Source organism: Lepidochelys kempii, chromosome 25, assembly GCF_965140265.1.
Source record: "Lepidochelys kempii isolate rLepKem1 chromosome 25, rLepKem1.hap2, whole genome shotgun sequence".
In the NCBI taxonomy this organism is placed as follows: Eukaryota; Metazoa; Chordata; order Testudines; family Cheloniidae; genus Lepidochelys; species Lepidochelys kempii.
The window spans coordinates 12,440,172-12,464,025 of record NC_133280.1 but is presented as its reverse complement, the minus strand read 5'-3'; the positions used below and the strand labels follow the sequence as shown (position 1 = coordinate 12,464,025).

The 23,854-nt window shown below is 53.1% G+C and overlaps 1 protein-coding gene and 1 long non-coding RNA gene across 16 annotated transcripts in view; one reads left to right on the top strand and one right to left on the bottom strand.

The window, feature by feature from the left end:
* Window positions 1-20,652, top strand: part of SBNO2 (strawberry notch homolog 2) — a 109,201-nt gene extending 88,549 nt beyond the window's left edge. For 13 of the 14 annotated variants that reach the window (XM_073324658.1, XM_073324655.1, XM_073324659.1 and 10 more), the window contains 16 exons: window positions 2,661-2,743; window positions 3,818-4,018; window positions 4,751-4,926; window positions 5,825-5,956; window positions 6,542-6,677; window positions 7,570-7,682; window positions 8,505-8,576; window positions 9,438-9,546; window positions 10,796-10,870; window positions 11,256-11,399; window positions 12,292-12,386; window positions 13,322-13,414; window positions 13,912-14,043; window positions 14,876-14,952; window positions 15,366-15,556; window positions 16,255-20,652. In XM_073324658.1, the coding sequence (XP_073180759.1) occupies window positions 2,661-2,743; window positions 3,818-4,018; window positions 4,751-4,926; window positions 5,825-5,956; window positions 6,542-6,677; window positions 7,570-7,682; window positions 8,505-8,576; window positions 9,438-9,546; window positions 10,796-10,870; window positions 11,256-11,399; window positions 12,292-12,386; window positions 13,322-13,414; window positions 13,912-14,043; window positions 14,876-14,952; window positions 15,366-15,556; window positions 16,255-16,886 (2,461 nt within the window). In that variant the 3' untranslated portion in view covers window positions 16,887-20,652. The remainder of the gene's footprint in view (window positions 1-2,660; window positions 2,744-3,817; window positions 4,019-4,750; window positions 4,927-5,824; window positions 5,957-6,541; window positions 6,678-7,569; window positions 7,683-8,504; window positions 8,577-9,437; window positions 9,547-10,795; window positions 10,871-11,255; window positions 11,400-12,291; window positions 12,387-13,321; window positions 13,415-13,911; window positions 14,044-14,875; window positions 14,953-15,365; window positions 15,557-16,254) is intronic. The other variant, XM_073324662.1, reaches the window with a different exon arrangement.
* LOC140903389 (uncharacterized) lies at window positions 417-10,637 on the bottom strand. 2 transcript variants are annotated; one of them, XR_012156239.1, is made up of 3 exons: window positions 10,193-10,637; window positions 5,726-5,920; window positions 417-4,800 (listed from the first exon to the last, which is right to left on the bottom strand). It is a non-coding gene; the product is annotated as an uncharacterized lncRNA (long non-coding RNA). The 2 variants fall into 2 exon arrangements; XR_012156238.1 differs by lacking the exon at window positions 10,193-10,637 and having other exon boundaries at window positions 5,726-6,362.
* Window positions 20,653-23,854: the final 3,202 nt, after the last annotated feature.

Here is a 23,854-nt window from a genome sequence, read left to right as displayed (position 1 = left end):
TTGAATCCTAAATGAGCTTCACATACAGAGGACACTTATGCTGGACTGTTTTAAGACACTGTGTTTCCAAAAGTGAGTTTTTGTACTAAGAGCCTTGAAATCTGAGTGCAGTGGTCTTTCCTGCTCTTCCACACGCAGCTTTAGTAATTGTGTGCACACGAGGACTGCCAGATGTGCAATAGCCTGATTTGTGCACCCAGATACAGATTTGCATGGGCACAACAGGTGCACACGCATTTCTGTGGGAACTTCCATCTCACCCACTCTGAAAAATGAGACCCTCAAAACTGAGAAGTGGAAAAATAAGTGAGCAATAATCTGATTCAGAGACAGATCTTGAGATCTTACAAACATGCTGTAAGGTGAGATGGCATCCCTGGATTTTGGACTATCTCTTTTTGTCCCACCAAAAATCCTGGTTTCAAGAACGTTGTCTTTCAGCATCAGTCCAAAGCAGAACATAGCATTAGATTGCCTTCCCCCAGTAACGCACTAGTTTGTGGTGGTTTGATTTATGTATTTCTGCCTTAGTTAATTTGAGAGCTGATTGTACCCAGTGCACAGTCAGCTGTGGACAATGGGGAACATCTTCAAAAGCACTGAGTCCCATTTTCTAAAGTATTGTGGGCACTGTAGGAGCCTAAATCCTTGGCTTTCAATGAGACTTAGGCACCTAACTCACTTAGGTGCTTTTGAAGATGATCCCGTATTCCATGAACCTAACTGTCCCTGCACATCAGGTGGCAGGAAACCAAACTGCCTGACTGATATAAGACCCAGGTGAGTTACGTTTCCTTAGGGCCTGTGCAATCAGCAGGGCTTGTGTTAGATTATTTTTGTTTGCATCAGTTTTTATTGCTGATGAAAACAACTGGAGCGAGCTAGACTTGGTGTGAGCTATCGAAGTGCCAATCATCCCTGCTCCTCCAGGGTATCTCAGTTTTGGCCTATTCCACCCCACTCCCCCAGAGCAAATACTCGCTTGTTACTTGCTGTAGAGTTGAAGCAAGTCAGGCTCCAGCAGCTAAGTTGGTTTCTCACTTGCGTTGGATATCTGCATAACACAGGCCAGAAGAGGTCGTAGTAGAGGATCATAATGGTCCCCTCTGACTCCTTATTCAAAGGTGGTGCTGTTAGTGACCACTTGTGCTGGCCAGCTCCGTCCCCCTCCTGTGGGGCAGACGTTTACTTGCTGGGCAGTACCATCTCCTAATGTGTCTGCTTCACAGTGTCTGATTGCAGCTTCCTGGTTCTGAAGCCCTTCAGCAATAGGCGGGTGTTCTTAGGGGAGTGTGTTTGCAAAGGAACAGTTGCTGACAAAACAAGAAGGGAAGGGCTGCTTGCTGTTTGTGCAGGGGAGTCTATAAAACTTTGTTAATGGGGATTCCAGTGGAGAAGGAGAGAACACGGATGGCCAGAAGAATAGCAAGCCGGATTTCATGGCGAGGAGACTCAGAACCTGAATCCTGGCTTGAAGGAACCAAAGTGACTCTCAGCCTTCTCTGGGTCTCAGCTCTGTACCCAGAGCCAGCCTGGCACTGAGGGCAAAGGGCCTTTCCAGTACCACATAATAGCAATTGTTCCTACCCCCTCTGTTCCTTCAGGGTCTGGTGGTGTCTCTCAGTCCCTGTAGCACCGTTCCTGGTGGACCAGTCTGGTCTGAGAGCCCCTCCTTATTCCCCAAGTACCCCTGTCTCACAGCAGGTGGGAATCATGCCCATACCTCTCAGCTGTTGCTTTCAACATTTGTTTCAGCCCAAGCTCATTCAGCGCTGCCTTTTCATTGCACATGGCCCAGTCCCTCCCAATCCAGCCAGCATTGAAGCATTTACTCTTTCGTTTGCAGTACAGCCCACCAAAGCATCCATTTGATTTCCACCTCTTCTGATTTTTCCATCCACCTAGACCCACAGTGTGTTCCATGTTTTGTCACTGGCCTTTGCCCTGCGGGCAAGCACTTCCGCCTTAGGTTAATCAAAGCACATTCCGTTAGACAACCGGGACCCAGAGTCTCCGCCATTTCAGGCGGGTCAGTTACACGGCACAGGGTTGGAACTGCTAGGCCACATCACACCCAGAGAAGATGTTGGCTGTTGGAACGTACTGGGTTTTGCAGTAACAACTTCCAAACATAGAGCGCGTCACACTTAAACCTTGCTCTCAGTTGCTCTCTGAAGTTTGTGCTGTTTTGGGCGGTCCCATAGCAGTGCGATGCCCGTAGCATTTTGTGTTTCTATTGCAACAGCACCCTGGCACTGCTGTGCTGCCTCCATTCAGCAGGAGCAGCAGGCAGTCTAAAGCAGAGAGCATTTCTCCCCGTGTGCAGCAACACACAGCATTCACTCAGTGTGCATCCTGTAAGGCTGAGGTCCTGCTGGAGTGAGCCAAGCTCTCTCGCTTCACTCACACAGTTTTCCATCAGAACACTCTGGTGAAATGCTGCAGCCAGCCTCCTCCTCCTCTCCATTCGAGTTGATGTGATGCCTCAGATCCAAGCTGTACTAATCGATAATTGTTCAGAATCACTAACAGTTAGAGAATGCTTGGTTTAGCCCATTTTCCCATAAATATATCGATCTCCTAAATACCCATTGATACATTATAACCAGTAGATGTTCCTACTCCTGGTAGCTAGAATAAATTTTGCATCTTACTTTCAGAGGCGTCTTTCTATCACTAATTCAGAAGCACTTTCCTTCAACCAAAAGAAAGAGAGAAAAAGGAACTGGCATTAAAAGAAAACGTAAGACCACCTTCCACCGCCCAATGTTTGACCTCCTGCCTTTCCGCCTCGCCCCAGCTATCAGCCTTTTCATCTCCTGTTCCCTTCCCCACTTCATGCTTTGCCTGGGTTTGGGTTTGCCCTCCCTTAGATCCCTTGCTAGTCTCTCACCCTAGGCATGTCGCTAGTTGCAGCTCTCCATGTCATCTTTTTCCCCCACAACTCACCTCCCTTCCACCAAATCACTTCCTAGCCCCTGGGATTGCCCAGTAGCCATGCCCCTTTCCCCCTGCAGTGCAGACTGCTAGACTGACAGGCAGATTTTGCTAGACTCCCAGCTGCATATCTGAGGCCCTCTTGCAGCAAGGGGTTTTTCTCCTCTACCCCTTACATATAGGGTGGCAGGTGCCCTGGAAAATACTCAGTTATCTACCCTATTCCTGGCTGCAGGTAAGAACTGTCTCCTGTACAACCTGTGTTCCCTCTGTGCTGGGTTCCTTTGCAAGAAGGTTGGACCCTAGCTCTCATGCCCATGGTTACACCTGGGAAGTGGGATATGGGAAAAGGGGGAAGAGGAGAGAGTGGTAAAGACTGATTTACAGAGATTGCCCTGGCAAATTGCTGGGGTTCTCTGCCAGCTGAGACAAACAGATCTGTAATATCTTGCATGGCTGGGGCATTTTCACTGTGCTGGGAATTCAGTCCTGATGCGACTGGTTTTCCTTCCTGAAACACTAATGCACCAGCCCCTCTCTTTGCCTAAAGATTTTCCTTTAGGGATAGCTGAGCCTGTGGGTTCTTTCCCCCCAAGGGGAGAAGAGGAAAGTAGCTGCATGGCCAGGTGAGAGCAAGGTGCAGTTTGCACATTGCCATGTGGCCGTCTTCAGCCCTGGTAAAAGACTGGCTTGTTCTTCCTCTCTCTCTTTTTCCCCCCATGCCCAAACGTCTGCCTCTCTGATCTGCCTTTCGCTTGGGGCAACCTCAGCTCCCCTGTGACCTATCCTCCATTCTCTGAGCCAGTGCTTGCTGTTCTGTGCTGACCTGCCCCTTGGGCACTCTCCCCCCCGTGCTGATGTGGCTCGCTCTCCCTCACAGGGAAGCAGAAAGGCCGCTGTGCGAAGGTGCTGAAAGGAATGTACGACATGGCGGGCGTGATCAAGATCAGCGACGACAGCAGCACTGATTCGGAGGTAGGGCTGGACAGCGACTTCAACTCCTCCCCGGAGTCCCTGTTCGACAATGACGACGTCATCTTTGTTGAACACACCTACAATGGCTTTGCATCCGAAGACAGAGGTAAGCTGGGGTTAATCCCTTCCCAGGCCAGGGACAAGCCAGGCATTTGCGAAAGGTCAGGGGACAAGTGTCTGGGCTTATCCTGGTCCCGTACATGTGCAGAATAACATTCCGAATGGATCTGACCCTGGCTTTGCTTAGCACCCTACGTGGGACAGCAGCGTTGAAGTTCTGCTACAGAGGCGCCTCTCCAGGTGTCTCCCCGGGGACAGTGAGGGTCCTGTTATGTATGGGAGTGGCCGTGCTTCCTTGGCAGGGATTGGTCGGCTGTCGCACCCACCAGCTCAGAGCCATTCCTTGAATCTCTTTAGGGAGGTTGAAGAAATGATACCTGCAGACTTCCTACCCTCCATGTTGTTCCAGGCTAACGCAGACTTGCTTGGCTATCCTGCACTGACCAAGTGGGGGACCACCGATTCCCGCATTAGGAGCAAATTGACGTTTGTATAATAGAATGATTGGCTTGTAGCTGATTTATACCTAGTTGTGGTCAGACTTGGGAGGTGGGGTGGAGTGGAGTGTGGAATACCAGCCGACATGAGAAATCTGTCCTGCACACTCCACAACAACATCCAGCAGCAGTCCTTGCTCTCTGAATCAGACCCCTCCTCTCTTGAGCTTCAATCTGGGTCACTCTAGGGTTCTTCTTCACGCTGGTCCTGAGCTCTGTGGCTGTTGAGTTCCTTGCCATCTCCTGGCTGGATTCTAAGCACCTGCCTTTCCACATTGCAGGCAGTTTGCACTTTCCAGGGTCCCAGAAGGATGTGCATGGCCCGGGAGTGCTAGAACATGTGGAGAAAATGAAACAGGACCTCCTATCAAAAGTAAAAGCACTGGGCAAAGAGCTACCTCTCAATACCTTGGATGAGCTGATAAATCACTTTGGGGGCCCAGAGTACGTGGCAGAGGTATGTCATATTATGGTCGCCTGGCGTTGGGCTCAGCAGCTCAACCTGCTGTTTGTGGCTCTGACCACTAGAGGGTGCTGTAATGCCAGCCCTTGGAGAGATAGAGTTGGGCTCCCAGCCCCACGGGCACATCTAGGCTCTGTGGTTCACATCTGAGTGGGCAGCCTTTGGCTAACATTGGCGCTCCTGTAGACTAAGGCCATGTCTACGCTACTATTTACGTTGGCAAAACTTACGTCACTCGGGTGTGAAAAAAATACCCACTTGAGCGACATCAGTTTCGCCGACAGAAGCGCTCGTGTCCACAGCTCTCCTGCCGACATAGCTATGGCTGCTCGTTGAAGGTGGTTAAATTATGTCGACAGGAGAGTTCTCTCCTGTCGGTGTAGGGCGGCTTCACGGGTGATCTTACAGCAACGCAGCTGCATTGGTACAGCTGTGGTGCTATAAGGTCTCTAGTGTAGACATGGCCTTAGTTCCTGACAGTACTTATCCAGTGTGTGATGGCGAGGTAGCAGGAGCTCCCTGAGGGATGCCCCCCCCCTTTATGCTTTTTGCATTATCTTCCTCATATTGAGGCGCTGGGTTGTAACCCCCTTCTTTCCAACCCAGGACAGGCTGGACCTTGCTACTACTTATATACTGTGCTCTTGGCACTTCCTTACTGTGACCTTGGACTAGTTACTTCACTGCCTCAGTTTCCCTAATTGTAAAATATAGTCTCCAGGGCAAAAATTCCCTCTGGAAGCAGTTTATTGCTCCAGGTCTGGCCAGTATAGACCCCTGCCCAGGTGTCTACCTTTATATTTACTTCCCAGATGTTCCATTTCAACCTTGCGCCCCAACTCTGTCTGTCCGTCTCATTAATGACCTGTTTCTTCCCTGGCGGGCCATGTAGATGACTGGCCGGAAAGGCCGGGTGGTGAGCAGACCCGACGGCTCCATCATGTATGAGTCCCGGGCTGAGCAGGGCCTCTCCATAGACCACGTCAACCTGAAGGAGAAGGAGCGTTTTATGAGTGGGGAAAAGGTGAGTGAGGCTCTGAACCAGAGACCCCTGCAGCTGCACACTTGAGAAGATGTGGACTGGCATAGTGCTTGTGGGCAGCTACCCCAGACGCATGATGGACCTTGCAGTCACTGGCTTGCCCCAGATGTGTGCGCCTGTCTCTGTCAGTCCCTTTGTGCTTCACCCTGGAAGCCTGGCACTTGACCATTCGCTTTCCAGAGGAGAGCTGGGCATGACAGTAGAACCTAGAAATGCTGCTCTTGCAGTGGCCAGAGGGGGCACTGCAGAGTGTCCTGTGGGATTGCCTGCCCCAGAGTCTGAACACCCTGCTGGACCTAGGATGGAGGCCAAGGATACAGATCTCTCACATGAGTAGGGCAGAGCACTAGACAGCTGTGCCAATCCCTCAGGCACATAAAACAAATATGAATTGGGCATACTTGACCTGCTGGGAAGTGACACGGAGGCAGGGGGCCCTCAGTGGATCAGGACGAACTGTATCCTGGGTTTTCTCTGGGCCTGTCCCTGAATGCTTTCCATGTAGCAGTTCTCCCAGATCTCTGGGAATACCATTGCATCTCCTAACTCCTGCTGTGTCTCTCTTAGCTTGTAGCAATAATCTCCGAGGCCTCCAGCTCAGGGATCTCTCTCCAAGCAGACAGGCGGGTGAGGAACCAGAAGCGCCGGGTCCACATGACACTGGAACTGCCCTGGAGTGCAGACCGAGCCATACAGCAGTTCGGTGAGCGCTGAACATTCTCAGTCACTTTCTCCCTCTGCTCAGTGGCTACAGGGTATAGTTCTGCCCTGTGATTTTCTAGCCGCCCTGCAAACGAAACACCCGCCTGGCCTTGTTCTGGAGCCACAGGGAGCCCAGTTGTGTTCAGTGGCACAAAGGGCTAGCCCCAGAAACATGGGGCTCATGCAGCCTGCCAGGAGGCCAGTCCAGGCACGAGGCAGCAGTGATCAACTTTCCTTCAGGGAAAGGTGCATCGCTGCCTTGGGGTTGGGGTGGGGTGTAGTTGATAAAGGGAGAGGGTAGCTTATCTGTGGGAGCAGAACACTGAGCTGCTCCCCCCAGATGCTGTTCTGGAGCCCATCTTGGTGCCTAGGGGATAGTTGTCAATGGCACAGAACCTTTGAAAGTCTCCAGACTGGAATAACTAGGGGGAAATGAGGGGCTGGACTGGAGTGTCATCTCATGGTGCATCCAGGATTGGGATGCACTGGCAGAGCTGTGTGTGTGAAGCTAGCTTGGCACCCGACCATGCTCTGAGCCTGGGGTGAAGCCAGCCTCTCATCACAAGAGCAGCAGAGGAAATGAATGTACAGCTCCACTTTAAACCTGGAGTGATTTTGTGACTGGCCAACCGGCTGTGATCCTGGAGAGGTCAGGGCAGCAGCCCTGCTCTGGCAGTGCCAGGTGGGAAGGTCTGGCAGCACAAAGCTGATGAGAGAAACTATGTCCCTACTCCCCAGAAGAGAAGCGTTGGATTTGTTTCAAAGCTGGTAGGTGCTCTAAGGGAAGCTGCTTTAGTCTGTCTGCGTTCCCCACTTCCTTCTCAGCAGCTGTTCCCCATGCTTGTGTCAGATTCCACATCATTCACCCCCTTTGTATCCACATCTCTCTCCAGGTCGAACCCACCGATCGAACCAGGTCTCTGCTCCGGAGTACGTCTTCCTTATCTCTGAGCTGGCGGGGGAGAGGAGGTTCGCGTCCATTGTTGCCAAACGCTTGGAGAGCCTCGTAAGTGCCCCGGAGGGTGGCTAGAAATAAAACCCATGCTGTCTCTGAACATTGCCGAGTGACTCTGCTTCTGGGGCACCTCTTGTCCCAAACTGAACTCGGATGAGAGATTGCGTCACCCTCGGCTGATGTGCAGCCACCTCTGCTGCAAAACGAGGAAGCTGTTTAACAGCCTGCAGAACAGGAAGTGAAGAATACGCTACGTAATTGGGATGTCAGGGGAATTTCGGGGAGGGATGTAAGTCGGGAGGTTGGAATTTCCCAACAGGCAGGAGGTAACACCCATTCTTTTCCAGGAAAGAAATAGGCTCTCTAATGACCCCAAAGTATCGTTGCCTCGGTTCAGTGTTCCATCATTTTTAATGAATCCATGAGTATCTCTGAGTGTTAAGATACTAGCACCTCGCTGTCTGCCCGCGGCGTTTCTTTGTACAGACTTCTGGTGAAACTTGTGCTGCTTTTAAACCGTTCCTCCCTGGTTCTTTCCAATGGCTCAAATTAAGGGAAAAACCTACATATGAAAATATAGGTGGCATGTAATCTAATCACTGTGTTTAGGTTGAACATCGTGGCACATGGTGCCTCAGGTAGCCGGAAGAAAAGTGGCATTTTCCAGACACCAGAGCTGGCTGGTGACAATCCCCAACAATCCCCGCACGTGCAGTTGAGGCTGATCAGATTCAGCCCTCTGACATGGGGTCACCTTAGGAGTCCGTCTTTAATCAGGGGTTAACTGAGCTTTGTTATGGATGCAGTTGCTTTTCCCCGTGAGTCTCTCCCCAAACCTTTCTGAACAGCTTTGTGCTTTGTCTCTTCTTCTAGGGTGCCTTAACTCACGGAGATAGAAGAGCCACTGAATCCAGGGACCTCAGCAAGTACAACTTTGAGAATAAGGTGACCATTAGCAATTCTGCATGGTTGTTTAGCAAGCTTAAAATAACCAGTACACCCCTTTGGTAGGACTCTGAGCATGGCGAAGAGCCAGTGCTGGGGCTCACGGATCATGGCAGGTTAGGGATCTGGTCTTGTGAGCACTGGGAACAAAGCTCTTGGTTTTGGCACAAAATACAAACATACGGAGAGCATAATAAGAGAGCTTTCGAGACCTCAAGCCTTGTAACACCCTGCAGGAAGAAGAGAGGTGCACCCTGGTCTTAAGTACAGGGCAACTGAGGCAGAGATGCTGCATGACTTGCCTACGTGCACAAAGGGAATTTGGGTTAGGGCCAGGACCTCCCAAGCTCCCAATAATAGTAATACCCAGCTCTTATGTAACACTTTTCATCAGCAGATCTCAGTGTTTTCCAAGGGAGGTCACTATTATCCCCATTTTACAGGTGGGGAAACTGAGACACATAGAGGGGGTGACTTGCCGAAGTTCACCCAGCAAACCAGATCTAGGAAGAAAACCCAGGTCACCTGAGTCCCAGTCCAATGCCCCATCCACTAGGGCACACTGCCTCTCCCTCCTGTGCTTAGGCCTTGCCTTTCATAGGGCTGGAAGAAGACTCATGGGTGAGACCAGCTACCTGACTTGGGTCTGTACCCGAACACATTAGTTATCCATCAGGTTCTTGATGGACATGCCTCTGGTGGCTGCATCTACTTCAGCATCTGCTAGGATGTCTACGTGCTTCCCATCCATTGCTGGGGAAAGCAGCATCCCAGATCCCTTCTCCACCCCTAAAGTGTGTAGTGAGATCAGAGGACAGAACTGCTCCCCACCCCCATGTGACTGTTCTCTCCTTTCCACAGTATGGGACCAGAGCGCTAGACAGGGTCCTCACCACCATCCTCAACCAGACTAAGAGCAAAGTGCCTCTGCCCAAGTATTACCAGGAACGAGAGGCTGAATTTTTTCAAGGTGAGAACATTAGCCGGGGTTTCTACTTGCAAGTGCTTCTTGCTGGCTCAGTTAGTGTGTGGTAGGGATAAATCACTGCCAGGAAAGCTGGAGTGGGCACGCGGCGCCATTCATTGCCCTCGTCCTGGGGGGAGAAGGCACCAAAGGGGCCAACAGGAGGCTGACGTGGACAGCTAGAGACCGAGGCGGAGAGAGGGACAGCACTCTATGGTAAGTGAGGCAGTGGGGTGAGCCAAGTGGCAGTGTCCCTCCCCAGGCGTGGAAGAAAGCAGAGGTGGGATCTTTTCTTACTGGAGTGTCACAGTTCAGGGCAACTGCACCTGTATTTCCCCTTCATGGTCCAGTAAAAGCACCCGTTTTAGACTCCTGGCTGCTACCTCTCTTGGGTAGAGACTCGTGCCTTTCTCCCTCCTGACTGGGGTATGTCCAGGCTTCATAGGTTCCTGCCTACACTGCGAATTCCCCAGCAAGTCGGACTGCCTAGGCAGGCCTGCTTTGCCTTCCCCAGAGAGGCTATAAACAGCGTAATGATTAGCAAATACCACCTCGCCCTTTCTGAGCAAGCACATTTATCCTCAAGGTGAAAGCACAACAGATAAAATCATTAACGTGGTAAAAGAACTTGCACGCCTGCTAATGGGCTTACCCCAGCTCCCACTGGTAGGAGTCAGTCCTTCCAGCCCCACACGGGATTTTCAAGTCCATAACAGCTGTTAGCTCGGAACAAGCATGCAGATTGTGCAGATAAATCTGTTCCTTTATGTGGCTTGAGCCTTTGATCTTGTCCTCATGTAACAGGTGATCTGCAGACAATGGCTGTCTCCTCGGGTGTAGCGTCAAAACGGCCAGGCTTTTGCACAGCCAGGGGGTGGGAAACCCGTGTTGCTTGGTTGTCCCCACACTTCATTCTGGTCTGGCACATTTGTTTCCAATAGTCCTTTGACGCTCCTGACACTTCCCAGGGTTTACCTCGGTCACAGCTCCCCCTGGAGAAGTTACACACAGTCCCACCGTAATACATCAGTGTCACATTTTTAATACAAGGGACTCGAAAGCTACTTCACCTTACTTCAGTAAGGCTTTGCCAGGAGATAGCCCTCTCTGTCGTTGGGGGAGTGGCCATCTCGGCAAGCAGGGGGAGCAGCCCTGCAGCAGGACTGCTGAGATAAGGGGCTTCGTGGTATTGGGGTGGAGGCAACATGACAGCTCACAACCTTCAAGGCACGTGCTTCCCCTTCTGTCATTCTAGAAATGAAACAAGGTCTCATCTCCGTCGGGATCTGCTGCAAGGAGATGAAATACGGCTATGTGTCAGTGGAGAAGGGTAAGCCTGGAATCTTTCCTCCCTGCCCCGCGGAGGAGCAGGCTAAGAGACGCAGTTACCATAGCACACGTTCGCTGCTGTCCTCCTGGCCCACGTCAGACTTGCCCTGTAGCCGACGCGGGACACGGCACTTGGGAAGCCAGAGGGAAGCTCTGCAGGTGCTTGGCCAGCAGAAGCCGAGCATCTTTCCCAGTCCTTGGTCTGCAGGGCCCAGCCCAACTACCAGCCAAGCTCTGGGGGCCCAGGCAGTGTTGGCTTTCAATGCGTCGCCCTGCCTGCTCTCCTGGAGAAAGCAGAGATGCTCCCCTGCTCTCTGGGGTGGTGGTGGGGAGTTGTCACTGAGCTGCTCAGATTCCCTGAGCTGCGCGCTCCATTACTGTTGCAGACTGCTCCATAACCAAGTTCCTGAACCGCATCCTGGGCCTGGAGGTGCACAAGCAGAACATGCTCTTCCAGTACTTCACCGACACCTTCGACCACCTGATTGAGAAGGACAAGAAGGAGGGCAAATACGACATGGGCATCTTAGGTGGGAGAAGGGAGAGGGGGGAAAACTCCTCTCTGCTGGGAGCCCGCTGGTGTCGTGTCCCCAGCTGACCATCCCCTGTTGCCGCACTCTTCAAACCCAGTCACTTCAATGGCCAGTGGCTTTCTGTGCCAGAAGCTGGGTGTGACCGGGCTGCCTGGTCTGGGCTTCACACTCCGGTGACCCTGCCCCCGGCTGGGCGCTCAGACCTAGAAAGGTCGGTGCCCTTCCATGCTATGTGAGCACTTACTGGGGGAGCAGGATTCGAACCCTAGCCTCTCTCCCCCACCTAGGCTTTCGAGTGCTGGGAGCTTGCCCCTATGCCTCAGCCTATGAGGTGGGATGCTGGGAGAAGATGTTAGTGCCGTGACTCCACTGGCTAATCCAGGGGAAGGATGCAGCGCTCTGAAGAACTCTGTGCCCCCCCACACACACAAGGAAGGTGGGGGGCCCTGGCTAGTGATAAGCCTGCGCTGTGTGCTCTCTCACAGGAAGGATGCTCAGGATGGGCTTGGGGGGAACGGCATCCCCAGGTTGAAGCCCCAGGCCGCTCTGATGCCCAGACCTTGGTGGGTTTTCTACAGCAGGACAAACCCCAAGAGAAGAGCAGGCTGCAGTGCAGCTGAGGGGCCTGAGGGATTAGGGACTCTCATCTTCCCCTAATAACCCTCCACCCCCCCAGCTGAAGGGCCCCTGCCTGATCCCCTGCCCTGCAATGAATGTGAAGGAGTTGTTGCACCATAAGGGTTGGTTGAACCAGTGCAGGGCGCCCAGTGGGCAGGGCTGGGAACCCCAGCAGTAAATGGAGGTGGCCTGGGGATGTGGCCAGGCTGTGACATGGAGCTCTGCCACTCACCAGAGATCTAAGGGCTGTTTCTTTCTGCTGCCTCCACAGACTTAGCTCCCGGCGTGGATGAGATTTACGAGGAGAGCAAGGAGGTTTTCCTGACCCCGGGACATCCCCAGGATGGGCAGGTGGTGTTCTACAAGGTAAGTGGGGCTAGGTAAGGTCTCTGCCAGGGCAGCCCCGTCCATGGGTACCCGGAGCACAAAGCCGCTCTTGGGCAGCCCTCGCTTCAGCTGCTGTTCCTGGCCTGGATCTTGGTCCTCCTTGTCCAGGTGTAGGCTGCGCAGCCATGGGAAGGAGACTGTGCCCCGCACACTGGTATTGAAGTGGTGCTGGGAGGCCCCAATCAGGAATCAGGGCCTCCTGTGCTAGGTGCTGTAGACAGGAGCCAAGGAGAGTCCCTGCCTCAGATAGCTCAGGTGGAGAGCGAGACTGAGGGTGGCCTGGAGGGGACAAAGTCACAGCAAAAAGCTGGCTTTGTTCGCACCAGCCAGTCAGCTCACCTCCATCCTAGCACACAGGTACGTCAGCAGCCAAAGGGTTCTCTTCCCTGTCTGGGCACAGGAGGCACCTTGGCCAGCCCCAGTTCCCTGAGCTGAGCGAGCTGGCAGGTGTTCTTGCTGGGTCTTCAGCCCGGCACTTCCCGGATACTCCCATCCCATGGGGCATGTCTTGGCAGAGATCTCGGTAGCGCTGTGCCCACCCACTCACCTTTACACAGACCCTGCATTCGCCCCACTTCCTGTGTCTCATCATTCCCATGACAACGATAGCAATTGCTTCCATGGTAGAGTCACCCCAGGGAAGCACTGGCTGCAATTTAGCAACTGGGACTAGGCACCCACCCAGCACGCACGACCACAGACCACAGCTGCTCTGGTGGGAGGAGAGGCAGCAGGAGCCACAGGCTCACATGGACCAGGCGTACTCTGGCTCTGGCCCCTTGGAAGCTGATGCTGCTCATCTTTAGGGCACAGAGGAGGGTGGAGGTGGGGGGTGAGAGAGAGTGAATGTGAGTGAAGGGGACACTCCGACACCTGCCATCCATAAAACAGGAGGCTCTCATTTGTCCTGTTAGATCAGCGTCGACAGAGGCCTGAAGTGGGAGGAGGCTTACGAGAAATCGCTCAAACTAACAGGCACCTACGACGGCTTCTACCTCTCCCACAAGGTGAACTCCCCAGGGCCACCAGGGCTGCTGCCCCACAGGTCTGAGATGGGCTCCAACGGGGGTGTCTGGTTGCTGGCAGTCGGTGAGAGGCCAGCGGCCACAATTGATCCCTTGCTGATCGGTCACCAGGAGCCCAGAAAAGCTTCTGAGGAGCTTATGTTTCATTTCACCCAGTGCGGGAGGGGGGTTGACTTCAAATGGCCGAGGGTGGAGATTGTAATGGGAGTAACAAAAACAAGCCATCTCAGCTCAGCCAGCGCATTCCCCGCCATGGAGCAAGCCCAGCTCACAGCAGGAGGAGTGAATGGGGGAGGGTGCAGGCTGGAATTCCCCTGCCCCCAGTGTATGGCCACTGCAGAGCCAGCATCCCCGTCAGCCACCCCGCTCTCGGAAGCAGGGGTGCAGAGACACACTGGAAGCGTGGCCCTTCTGGGGCGGCACCATGTCCAATCCACCCATGGCGTACACAAGTGTAACTGTGCACCTTGTGCCCACAGACACGGGGCTGTAAATACACCTGCCTGCTGGCAGAGCAGGGCCGCGGGAAGAACTTCATCCTCTACAAGCCCAACATCGGCAAGCAGAGCCAGCCCGAAAGCCTCGACAGCCTCTTCAAGAAGTACCGCCAGGTAGGTGGGAGCCCCAGGAACCAACTGCTGCCCGTCCCCTCCATCCCCCGCAAGGCTGAACGGGAGGAACACCACCTGTGCCCCGGCTGCCCTCTGCAGCATGGGAATTGCAGCTGATCAAGGAAACTGTGACTCAACCGCAGACGGGGCAGAGGGAGAGTCCTTGGGGCTGAACGCTCCCTTGGTGCATGGTTCTGTAGGCGCAGATGTAGGGATGGGCTCTGCCTTCCCAGAGACAAGCGCAGCAAATCTCCCCCCTGAGCCAGCGTGGGGCTGAGCTGTGACACGTCCATCTGAGTTTTCAGCAGGTCAGTGTTCTTGAGACCCAACACTGACACTCAGGAGGGATACGGCAGGCACCTGGAGAGGACTGCTGGTATGAGGGTCTCAGAGTGCATGGCTGCCCTTTGCCAGGGCTGGACGCAGAGTATCAGACTCGACAGATCAGTGCTCTGCTCCCTGCCTGGCAGTGTGTGTCCAGTTGTTTGCTCCCTTGTGTTCAAAGGCTAACACTGTCATCAGCACAGGCAAAAAAGGAAAATCACCAGGACCTTCCGTGCTTGCCCTTGCCTAGCTGCCATGTGAGCACCTCCGTGTGCCATGCACACTGATCAGTGGAGCCTCTCGGCACTCCTGGCAGGAATCGCTGTTCCCAATTTACAGCTGGGGAGACTGAGGCACATGGGTGCCGTGACTTGCCCAAAGTCCCCTCACGTCTGGCAGAGCTGGGGATAGAACCCAGGTGTCCTGACTCCCAGTGCTTGGCCTTAGCCCTCCACCATCCTGAGGAGAGTGGAAAAGTCTAGTTTGCCTCTGGCTGTGTCCCTTGCAGGTGCTGCCCGAGGAAGCCAAGGAACATTGGGAGAGCAGCTACCTCTTCTCCTTCACGAACTGTAACCACGCTGTCTGGTAAGTGATGCCCAGTGCCAGAGGGCCTGGCCTACTCTGGGCTCCCTGCTGGGGAAACTCAGAGCCCGGTCTGAACAGGGGTAGCTGCTGCTGTCTCTGGCTCTGCATTAAAGGGTCTTCACTGCCCTGGCTGTGGAGCTGCACTGAGTGTTGGCTGTCTGGGGGCAGACTGCAGCTCTGTGAGACCCTGCTCCTTCTGTGAGCGGCTTTGCCCGACCTGTCCCAGTGGTCCCCACTAATCCTGCAGGAGCTAGCCCCCTGCTGCCCTGCCTCTGGGGTCAGCCACCTGTGGGGGAGAGGGGCATTCTTCTTCCACTCACTCCCAACCCCCAACAAGCCGGGGGAAGGGAGGGGCTGTTCCCAGGGGCAGGGGCTGCTGGTAACTCTTGTTCTCTTCCTCTGCAAACCTGAAGGAACAGAACCTGCAAACTAATCCAAGAGGGAAAGGAGTGTTTCCAGGGCATGCGCCTGCGCCGTTACTACATGCTGTGCGGAGCGCTGCTGCGGGTCTGGAGCAAGATCGCCAGCATCATGTCAGACATCACCAACACCAGCTATCTGCAGATCGTCCGCCTCAAGACCAAGGAGAAGAAAAAACAAGTCGGTGAGTGCAGGGGTCAGCGTGCTGGGCGGCGCTGTGGCGGCAGGGAAGGGGAAGGGAGCTGCGTGCTGTGTTCCGGGGGGAGGGGGCATGGTAGGGTTCAGGAATTCCCTTCCTTTCCCAAGCAGGGCTCTGCATGTCTCTCTCCTGTCCGGGCAGTTCTGTGATTAAGGAGATCCTGTGGGATGCGAGCAGGAGAAGCATGTAACTGATGGCCCATTCGCTTTGCGTGCTCTGGGCCAGGCCTTGACATGGAGCTGGGGATCGGTGTCCCTTGCGGGTAGGGGCGGGAGTTAGCCCAGCATTTGAGCGTGACCCAGGCATGGTGCATCCTCTGCTCGGGTCTGGGCTGCCCGGTCTGGGTGTGAAGGCAGTGCAGCCCCACTACACTCCTGCCCCCTGGCACCCTTCACTGCAGGGACTACTGATGCCGTCACACTAACGCAGTCTGGGAACCCGGCTGTGGACCTCCTGCTCTCTACACTGCTGCCAAGCCTAGGTGCAGCCCGTTCCTGGGGTGGGACTGCAGAGCCGTGGGGATGCAGCGTGTGGTGTAGGCAGTGAAACTGGCAGCCTTGCAGAGGAGGGGCTGAGGGATGCGATTAGCCCAGACACTGGGTCCCACTCCCAGGGCCCCTCACCTCTCCCCTCCCAGGAGCTCATGTGCTTTGGGGGCTGACACAGCATGTTCCATCTCCCAGGGATAAAGATCCCCGAGAGCTGCGTCCATAGGGTGCGGGAGGAGCTGAAGCAGATGGACGAGAATGTGAAGCAGAAGCATAACCGGGCCCTTCTGGCCCAGGACCGGAGCCTGCTGTACTCCATGCCACAGCATGTCCTGCAGCAGCCCCATGACCTCTGCCAGCCTGTGGCCAGGCTCCCCGTGCCCAGACACTCCCTGCACCAGGACGAGATCCTGGACTTGACCTACAGCCCTCCCAGCGACAGCCTCTCCAACCTGGCCTTGCAGCCCGACCCCCTGGGTGCTTTACACTTCCCACCGGAGCCTGTTCTCCAGCCACACCAGCAGCACAGGATGCCCTTGCCTTTCAGCCTTCCTCCTGTCTTAGAAAGCCCGGTCCCAGCCCTGGCGGGGACCGTGCCTCTCAACCCACCCCCACACAACCACTTGCCTCTCCCCCATCCCGACCACCTGCAGACACTGCCACAGCAGCAGCTGCCGCCAGAAGACTTAGCCCAGCAGGAGAGCATCAATTTCAAGGAGGTGCTGGAGGACATGCTGAGGACGCTGTACGTGGCCCCTCAGGACAACACGCTCTCCCAGGAGCGCCAGAGCGTCATCCAGTTCACCAGTCCCTTTGAACACTTCTGAGGGGCCAGCTGAGGGCCAGGGCGGAGCTCAGACACAGGCACCGTGCCCCTCCCGAGCCTCTCGCCTGCCATCGTTTGGCAGAAGGGCTGGAGTGGAGGGAGCCCAGGCTCTTGTATTGCTTTGCAATGACCCGCGTGTGTCAGTTGGGGGGCAGGGGGGGATCGCGTATTCCTTACAGCAAAGTTTATTTATATATAATATACAGCCACACATGTATAGAGTTGTACATATCGTGTGTATAAAGGGGGGATGGCAAAGTGCTTTTATCACAGAGCTCAGCTGATCGGGACCCATGTCCTCTGCTGGGGGACGGACCTGCTCAAACAACAGTGCCCAGGTAGGACAGAGAGGAGAGCCACTGACTGCCCCAGCCCCTCCCCACACCCATCTCCACACCGACTATTGAGTTGAAAGGCCGGGATTCCGTCCCTTCCAGGGGAGTGTGCAGCAGCTGCTAACTGCAGCGTCCACAGACGGAAACGTTCTAAGCCCCAAAGCGATCCTGTTACCAGAGCGTGCGTGATGGCGAAAGCCATGGTTCCCAGCCGCTGTGGGCAGCTGAGTGAGTTACCAAAGCTTGGCTGGGTCACCTGGAGCCAGCCTCACACTTGGGCTCTTCCATCCCAGCCCTGGAGCTTGATGCCACTCGAAACACCAGATTCTTGAGGAATGGGGGGCAGGCACCTGGGACTAATACAGAGACAGGGACTGAGGGGGGAATGACAGAAGTCCCAGTGCAGGCTGGGAACCATGGAGCTAAAGCATCCATCTACGTAGGATTGGGTGGGGCCAGCTGAGGAGACATTCATCTGACTGCAGGTCATGTGCTCGCTCTCTGCTCTCCAGTTAGTCCAGCCACCCCTTTCTCTCGGGAGGGGAAACTGACATGCGTTGGGCTGCCCTGACTTCCCCAATGGGATGGGGAACAACTCTTCTGCACTAACATGCCCACTTTATCAGTATTCAGCAATGAACTCCTTAGCCCCTGGCCAGCCTTCCTCCCCCTCATCCTCTTCTGCCTGATGGCCAGGCTGCACACTCAGCCCCGGGGCTCCTCGTGATGGTGACAGCTGCAGCGTGGCCGCGCTTTCCAAGTTTGCTCCCTGTGGCATTCTCTCCTGGAGCCAGCTGGCTAGTACTGTTCCAATGGGCTCGTTCGCAGCTGGCTGGCGGGGCCAGGCCTGAGTCTGGGAAAGCAGGAGGGGCCCCATGTCTGGATCTTAAACCTCTAGCACAGGCCACTGTTGATTTCAGTGGCTGCCCCATTGAGACCCACTGCCAGGGAAGAGTAAATGGCAAGCGATCCAGGGCCATGCACTGTGTTTGTGCTCAGCTGTTACAGCCTGCTCCACTTTGAATACCAAAGAGCAAACTCCTGCTTAGCCAACCTAAGCAGAACACCCCTGTAGTCTCTCCAGGGCAAGCCACACCTTGCTCCGCCCACCAGCAGTAGCCCTGAGCAGAAGCACTAAGGCCTGTTGGACCAGTAGCTTGCTAGGCTTTGTGCTGCAGCGGGGCTGCTGGCTTTACACAGAACATATGCAATCCAAACGGAGAGCCACACAGCACCTCGACAGCGACACTGCTCCTAGGGCCGTGCACCTGCTTCACGGGAGCTCTGACTTGGGCAGCTCTGTCTTTACTCGGGCAAAGATTTTTGTTGCCGGCTGCGCTGTCACCCTCCTCTCGCTGCCTCAGCCTCCTTTTACTGAGTCGTCGTCCTGGCATTTCTTGGAGCATGCCAGGCATTACGGAGGGGAGGAGGTGTGACCCTAGTGACTGGTGATGCCCCTTTAGCAGGCAAAGCTCCCATTGCCTATCACACACCTTTCCTTGGCTAGTTCTTATCAGACACAGCAAGTCCCTGGGGGGCATGGCGGGGGCAGATCTGCTGGAGCAGGGCAGTCAGTGGGATCTGCCCAAAGCTGTAAGAGGAGTTAATGGTGGAGTGGGGCGTTCTCACCCCCTGTGGAGAGAGCCCCAGCCACATGTGGAGATTTTGGAGATTGTCACCTCATCTGTCTCACTGACGAGTTTAACCAGCTGCGGCCCCATATGACTCAGTTTCCCCTTCTGTAACACAGGGATGTGATATTTCCCTACCTTTCTAAAGTGCTGTGAACTCTGTAACCCGGTGCAAAGGCTTGGTAGCACATCCTACCTGGGGGACAGGGAAGCACCTAGTCTCCCAAGCCAGTGGACCATGGTCTCCTTCTCTTCCCACTTCACTCCCCCTCCTCACCCTGCACATTCTAGTTCCCACTTTCTAGGCCAGTCCAGGTGTGGTCTCCGGTCCTTCATTCTGGGGTCTTGTGTCTTTTTACACCCTTTGCATCTCCCCGGCCAGGAAGGAGGAGGAGGTTTATTATTTAGATTGCAGCAGTGCCCATAATGTGCTGGGCAGGCCCTGCCATTCCCCCACTTCCCTAGAGATGGGGGGCTTTGCAGGGGCCAGTTCTGAGTAGAATTCTAAATATCCTCTATGCCCCCTTGCCTCCGACTAAACACCAAAGATCAGAAAAAATCCCCCCTGAAACTGGAAGCCCAGACTGTGAAGTCCAGATGACATGATCCACTGTTTGGGCAGGGATGCTCCTATCCTTGTTGGTGCGCTGTCCAGATAGTGCATTTCCAACCCCCAGGAATCTCTTTACTTTTGTTCCTAGTTTATCACCTAATTGCACTAACCCACCTCTGCGCTGAGCTGCTGGAGAGCCCTGCATTGTGCTGCGTGTGCACAAGAGTCCTGCCCATCTCGTTCCGCTCGTGCATTCACCCAAATTGCCAAGGAAGGGGCAATTCCGCCCTGCTGTCCTCTTGTAGGCAGACAGCAAAGATGCCCCTTTCTTGTGATCACAGAGAACATCCCTTTTCCAGTCCTAGGCAGGCCCCTCCCTGGTTCTATCGAATACACTCCCCCACTGTATTTATAATGCTCCCTGGATTCACGACACTCAGAGAGAATCTTTGAAAATCTTTTATTTCCTTGGAGCCCCTGAGTCCTTATTTAATTTCTGTCTCATTCATTTGGGCAACTGTCAAACTCTCAGCAAAAGTTAAAAAACACACCAAGAAAACCAATTTCAAACAGGCGTAAACTCAGGAATAATCATCAGGTGCTCTCTTTCTAACCACCCCCACCAGTGGGTCCCCCACAAAAAATATGACCTGGAGTTTTATGTGGTTGTTTTATTGCTGTTTTAATTCTAAGATATATGCAATTTTTCTCTCCCAATCTCTGAAAAAGACAGGGCACCTTCAAGAAAATACTTCCCCTGCCTGATCCTGTGTTTTTGTCAGGGTTAATAATATGTAACAGTATCTTTTAACTAAATTATTATGCAGTTGTCCTACTGATTGTATGTATTTTTTTAAATGAATCCTTTTCCCTTCCTTACACCTTTTTGTTAGCACTTTTTAATCCGCTTGTTCGTTTGCCTTTGTTTTTCTGTGTGTATTTATAATGAATTGAGATGTATATATGTAAAGAGATTCTTTTTTTTTAGAATATGTGCCTTTGACTAATTCCTAAATTTTCTACTTGCATCAGAAGGATAATTTTTGCATTCTGCTCAGTAAAGATGGAAAGGAAGCCACGCATGAGATCTGTGTAAGTTCCAGCTCTGTGTATGTATGTGTGTATGTGTGTGTGTGTCTCTGTCTATCTAGATTTATACTCGCCCAAGGCTCACCTATCTGGAAGCTAGGTTAGGCAACTGGAGACCACCAGGGTGATGGACAAATTTATAAAAATCTTGGGGTGAGACTTGGTGGTGGATTTGATTTATGCTCCTGTGTCCCGTGATTTTGAAAAACCCTCCCCAGGTTGATGCATGGGTTACTGACCCCAGATAACTCTCTTGATGACAGCCAGCCCTAGAGCTCCAGGATCTAAGACCTTGTCTACACTGGGGACAACGCTATTTATCTCCACTGCTGATAGCAAGGGGGGAGCCCTACTGCAGTCAATTGACTAAATGACATGGGGCTTAAAACACCAGAGGCGATGGTAAGCTACCTCCCCTTGAGCTCCTAGGGCTGCTATCACCTAATGTGGACAAGTCTTAAAACCAAACCAAGCCTTAGTGGCAGGAGGCCCTAGTGTCGCTCAGTGGACAATTAGAGCTGCATTACCTTGAATCAGTAGTGAGAGCGGAAGTGGGTTGACTGTATTGGGAGGAGGGGGTGGGATTCTACTCTGCAAAAATTCCCGGAGCCTGCTCCCAGCCTGTCCACGCTTATGGAAACAATTCCTGCACACGTACGCACATCCCCCAGCGTCTTCAGCATCAGTTCTCTGATCATTAGTGACTTTTTTCCCCCCTGTGCCATGTCTCTCTGTTCAGGGTACCTGCATCTGTATTTTCCTCACGTTCCACCAATGGCACCCACCCTTGGCTCCTCAGCCGTCACCTCTTGGGCAGAGACCCGTCTCTCTCTCCCGCCTGACCGGGATTTTCCAGGCTGTACAGTTCACTGCCTACATTATGAATTCCCCAGCAAGTCTGACTGCCTAAAAGGCCAACGCCTCTGCTTTGCCTTCTCTGCACAGCTATAAACAGCATAATTTCCCACAGTTAGACCGTACCCCCCAGCTCTTCTAAGCACATTTATTCTCAAGGTGAAAACATATGAGAGAAAACACATTAACACAAGAAAAGAACCTAACTGCCTACTAATAAGCTCACCAGAGATCACCCCAACTCCACCCAGGGCTCTGGCAGGAGTCTGTCCTTCACACCCCACATGGGGTTTTCTGTAGCTACATGTTCATAACACCTTTTGCGCAGAACAAGAACCCTCATGAATTTGAGTCTCCCTCCTTTATACAGTCTGGACCTTTGCTTCGCAGAGAACATGCATAGATAATCAGCCAGACAGTAGTTCTCTCCCCAGGGTGTAGCTTCAAAAAATGGAGTGTGGAAGTGAGAATTTGTACTCCCCTTCTGCCAGGTATTTCCTTTGGTGGTCCTGCAAGTTCTTTCTGGTCTGGCACATTGTTTCAAATAGTCCTTCGAAGTTCATGCCACATCCCAGTGCTTACACTGGCCATGTCTCCCCTTTAGAGAATTTACACACAATCCCGCGGCCATACATAAATGTTGCTTTCATAATATCATGGACTCCAAAGCTACTTAACCTTAATTGAATAAAATCTCCCAAAGCTGTTTCAGGAAATTACCGTATCTGTCACACCATATTTATATCCAGCACCTCCATAAGGAGTTGATAGCACAATCCTCTGAATAAGAGACTTTCCACCCTGAGCTGGGGAAATCATGCTGGCAGCCACTATGTTTGGTACATGGTAGCTGGCTGTATGGCTTCCAAAAGCACACAGAAAGAACGCCCCTCCCAAGTGCTCTGAATGCTGCTCTTGCTGTCTCACCTGCGAGGAGGCTCCAGCCTGTTTGCCCTGGCTATGCTGGGTGCTATTTGATGAGTCCTTGTGTTAGCCGACGGCCAAGGATGTTTGGTGAGGTGCCAGCTATGCCCGTTTATACCATCCGTGACTTTAACCGCTAGGACGCACTGTCCCTTCGCGGCGGGCAGCCCGGGCTAGGCTGACGGATGCCCCAAGGTCCTAACCACCCGTGACTTTAACTGCTAGAGCTCAGAGCTCCTTCGCAGCGGGCAGTCAATATTGACTGACAGGTGCCCCAATGGCAGCACTAAGAGCCTCTCCACACCCGTGACTTTAACTGCTAGAGCTCAGAGCTCCTTCGCAGCGGGCAGCCAGGATTGACTGACAGGTGCCCCAAGAGTTTGCCCTGTGGAGGCAGCACAACTCAACGCTAGGCTCTTAGTACTCTCACCTAATGGCCAGGCTTTAGAGCCAAAACGGCTGAGGTTCTTTAATTGTGTTGGCTGCTTTGCAGTAAACCAGAGAAAACAAGTCAGGCTTATGCATAAATGGTTACCAAAATTTATTAAGCTAGATTCTAATCATGTGGTTACAAAATTGCTAGTGCCTACTTATTTAAATGTAGAGATGTTACACACACAAACAAGTTACAAAACTGAAGCCACAATCCCAAAGAAAGAAAACAAAGTATAGAGCTCTATTTCAAAATATGTGTACACTAAAGATAGGAGATCAGGTGTGGGTGCTTCTTACCCTCCTTGCATCTCTCGATTCCAGTGGTGCCAAGCCAGGATCGGTCACTCAATTCCGCGGAAAGACGAATAAGGGACAAGGTGTAGGGACCCTCTTAGCTGCAGAAGCCTTGGGAGGCTGTCACTTATCTGACCAGCAGATAGATAGTGAAAAACACTCAAAAATCATGGTGCTGTAGGTCCCCTACTTATACCTCTGTACTCCTTTATTCTCTTTCTCCTTTCTTATGCCAAATTGAGGCTGGTCTGTCTGGGTGACGCCAGCTTTCGCAAGAGTAGTTTACACTTGCAAGGGAGAGAAACAATAAGTTTCAACTACTGGACATTTCTTTTATCAGGGTAAATATTTTCCCACCTAGGATATTGGTGTGTGTGCATCACGCTACTTAGTAGGGGCTAAGAGCCATGTCTGTCACAGGGCCTCTGCCTGCTGTGAACTTAATCGTTGTATATGTTCCCAGAGGCACATTGTAGCAGCACACCTATGCTTTTCACAGCTTCAAAGACTGTGCTGGAATATATGTTAAGTGCCCTGTTCCGGCTTCCTCCTGTGTTTCCAGCAATGCGGGGGGGGGGGGGGGGGGCGCTGGCTGGCTGGCTACACCTTGTGACTGTTACCATCACAGTACGCTGCAGATTTAGCACCTCCCATTAAGGGGAATGCAGCTCTTGTAAACAAGGTAGCAAAGTTCCCTTGCAGTGCAAATCTGCCACTAATCCCTCTAGAGCTCTGCTGTGTCAACTCAGCCAGGCCCGTCTACAATGGATTCCCCTCCCTGGGCAGAGCATAGGGGTGTCACAGCACCCAGCCTCCAGCATGGTCACAACTAATGTCATGGCATCAATGATCC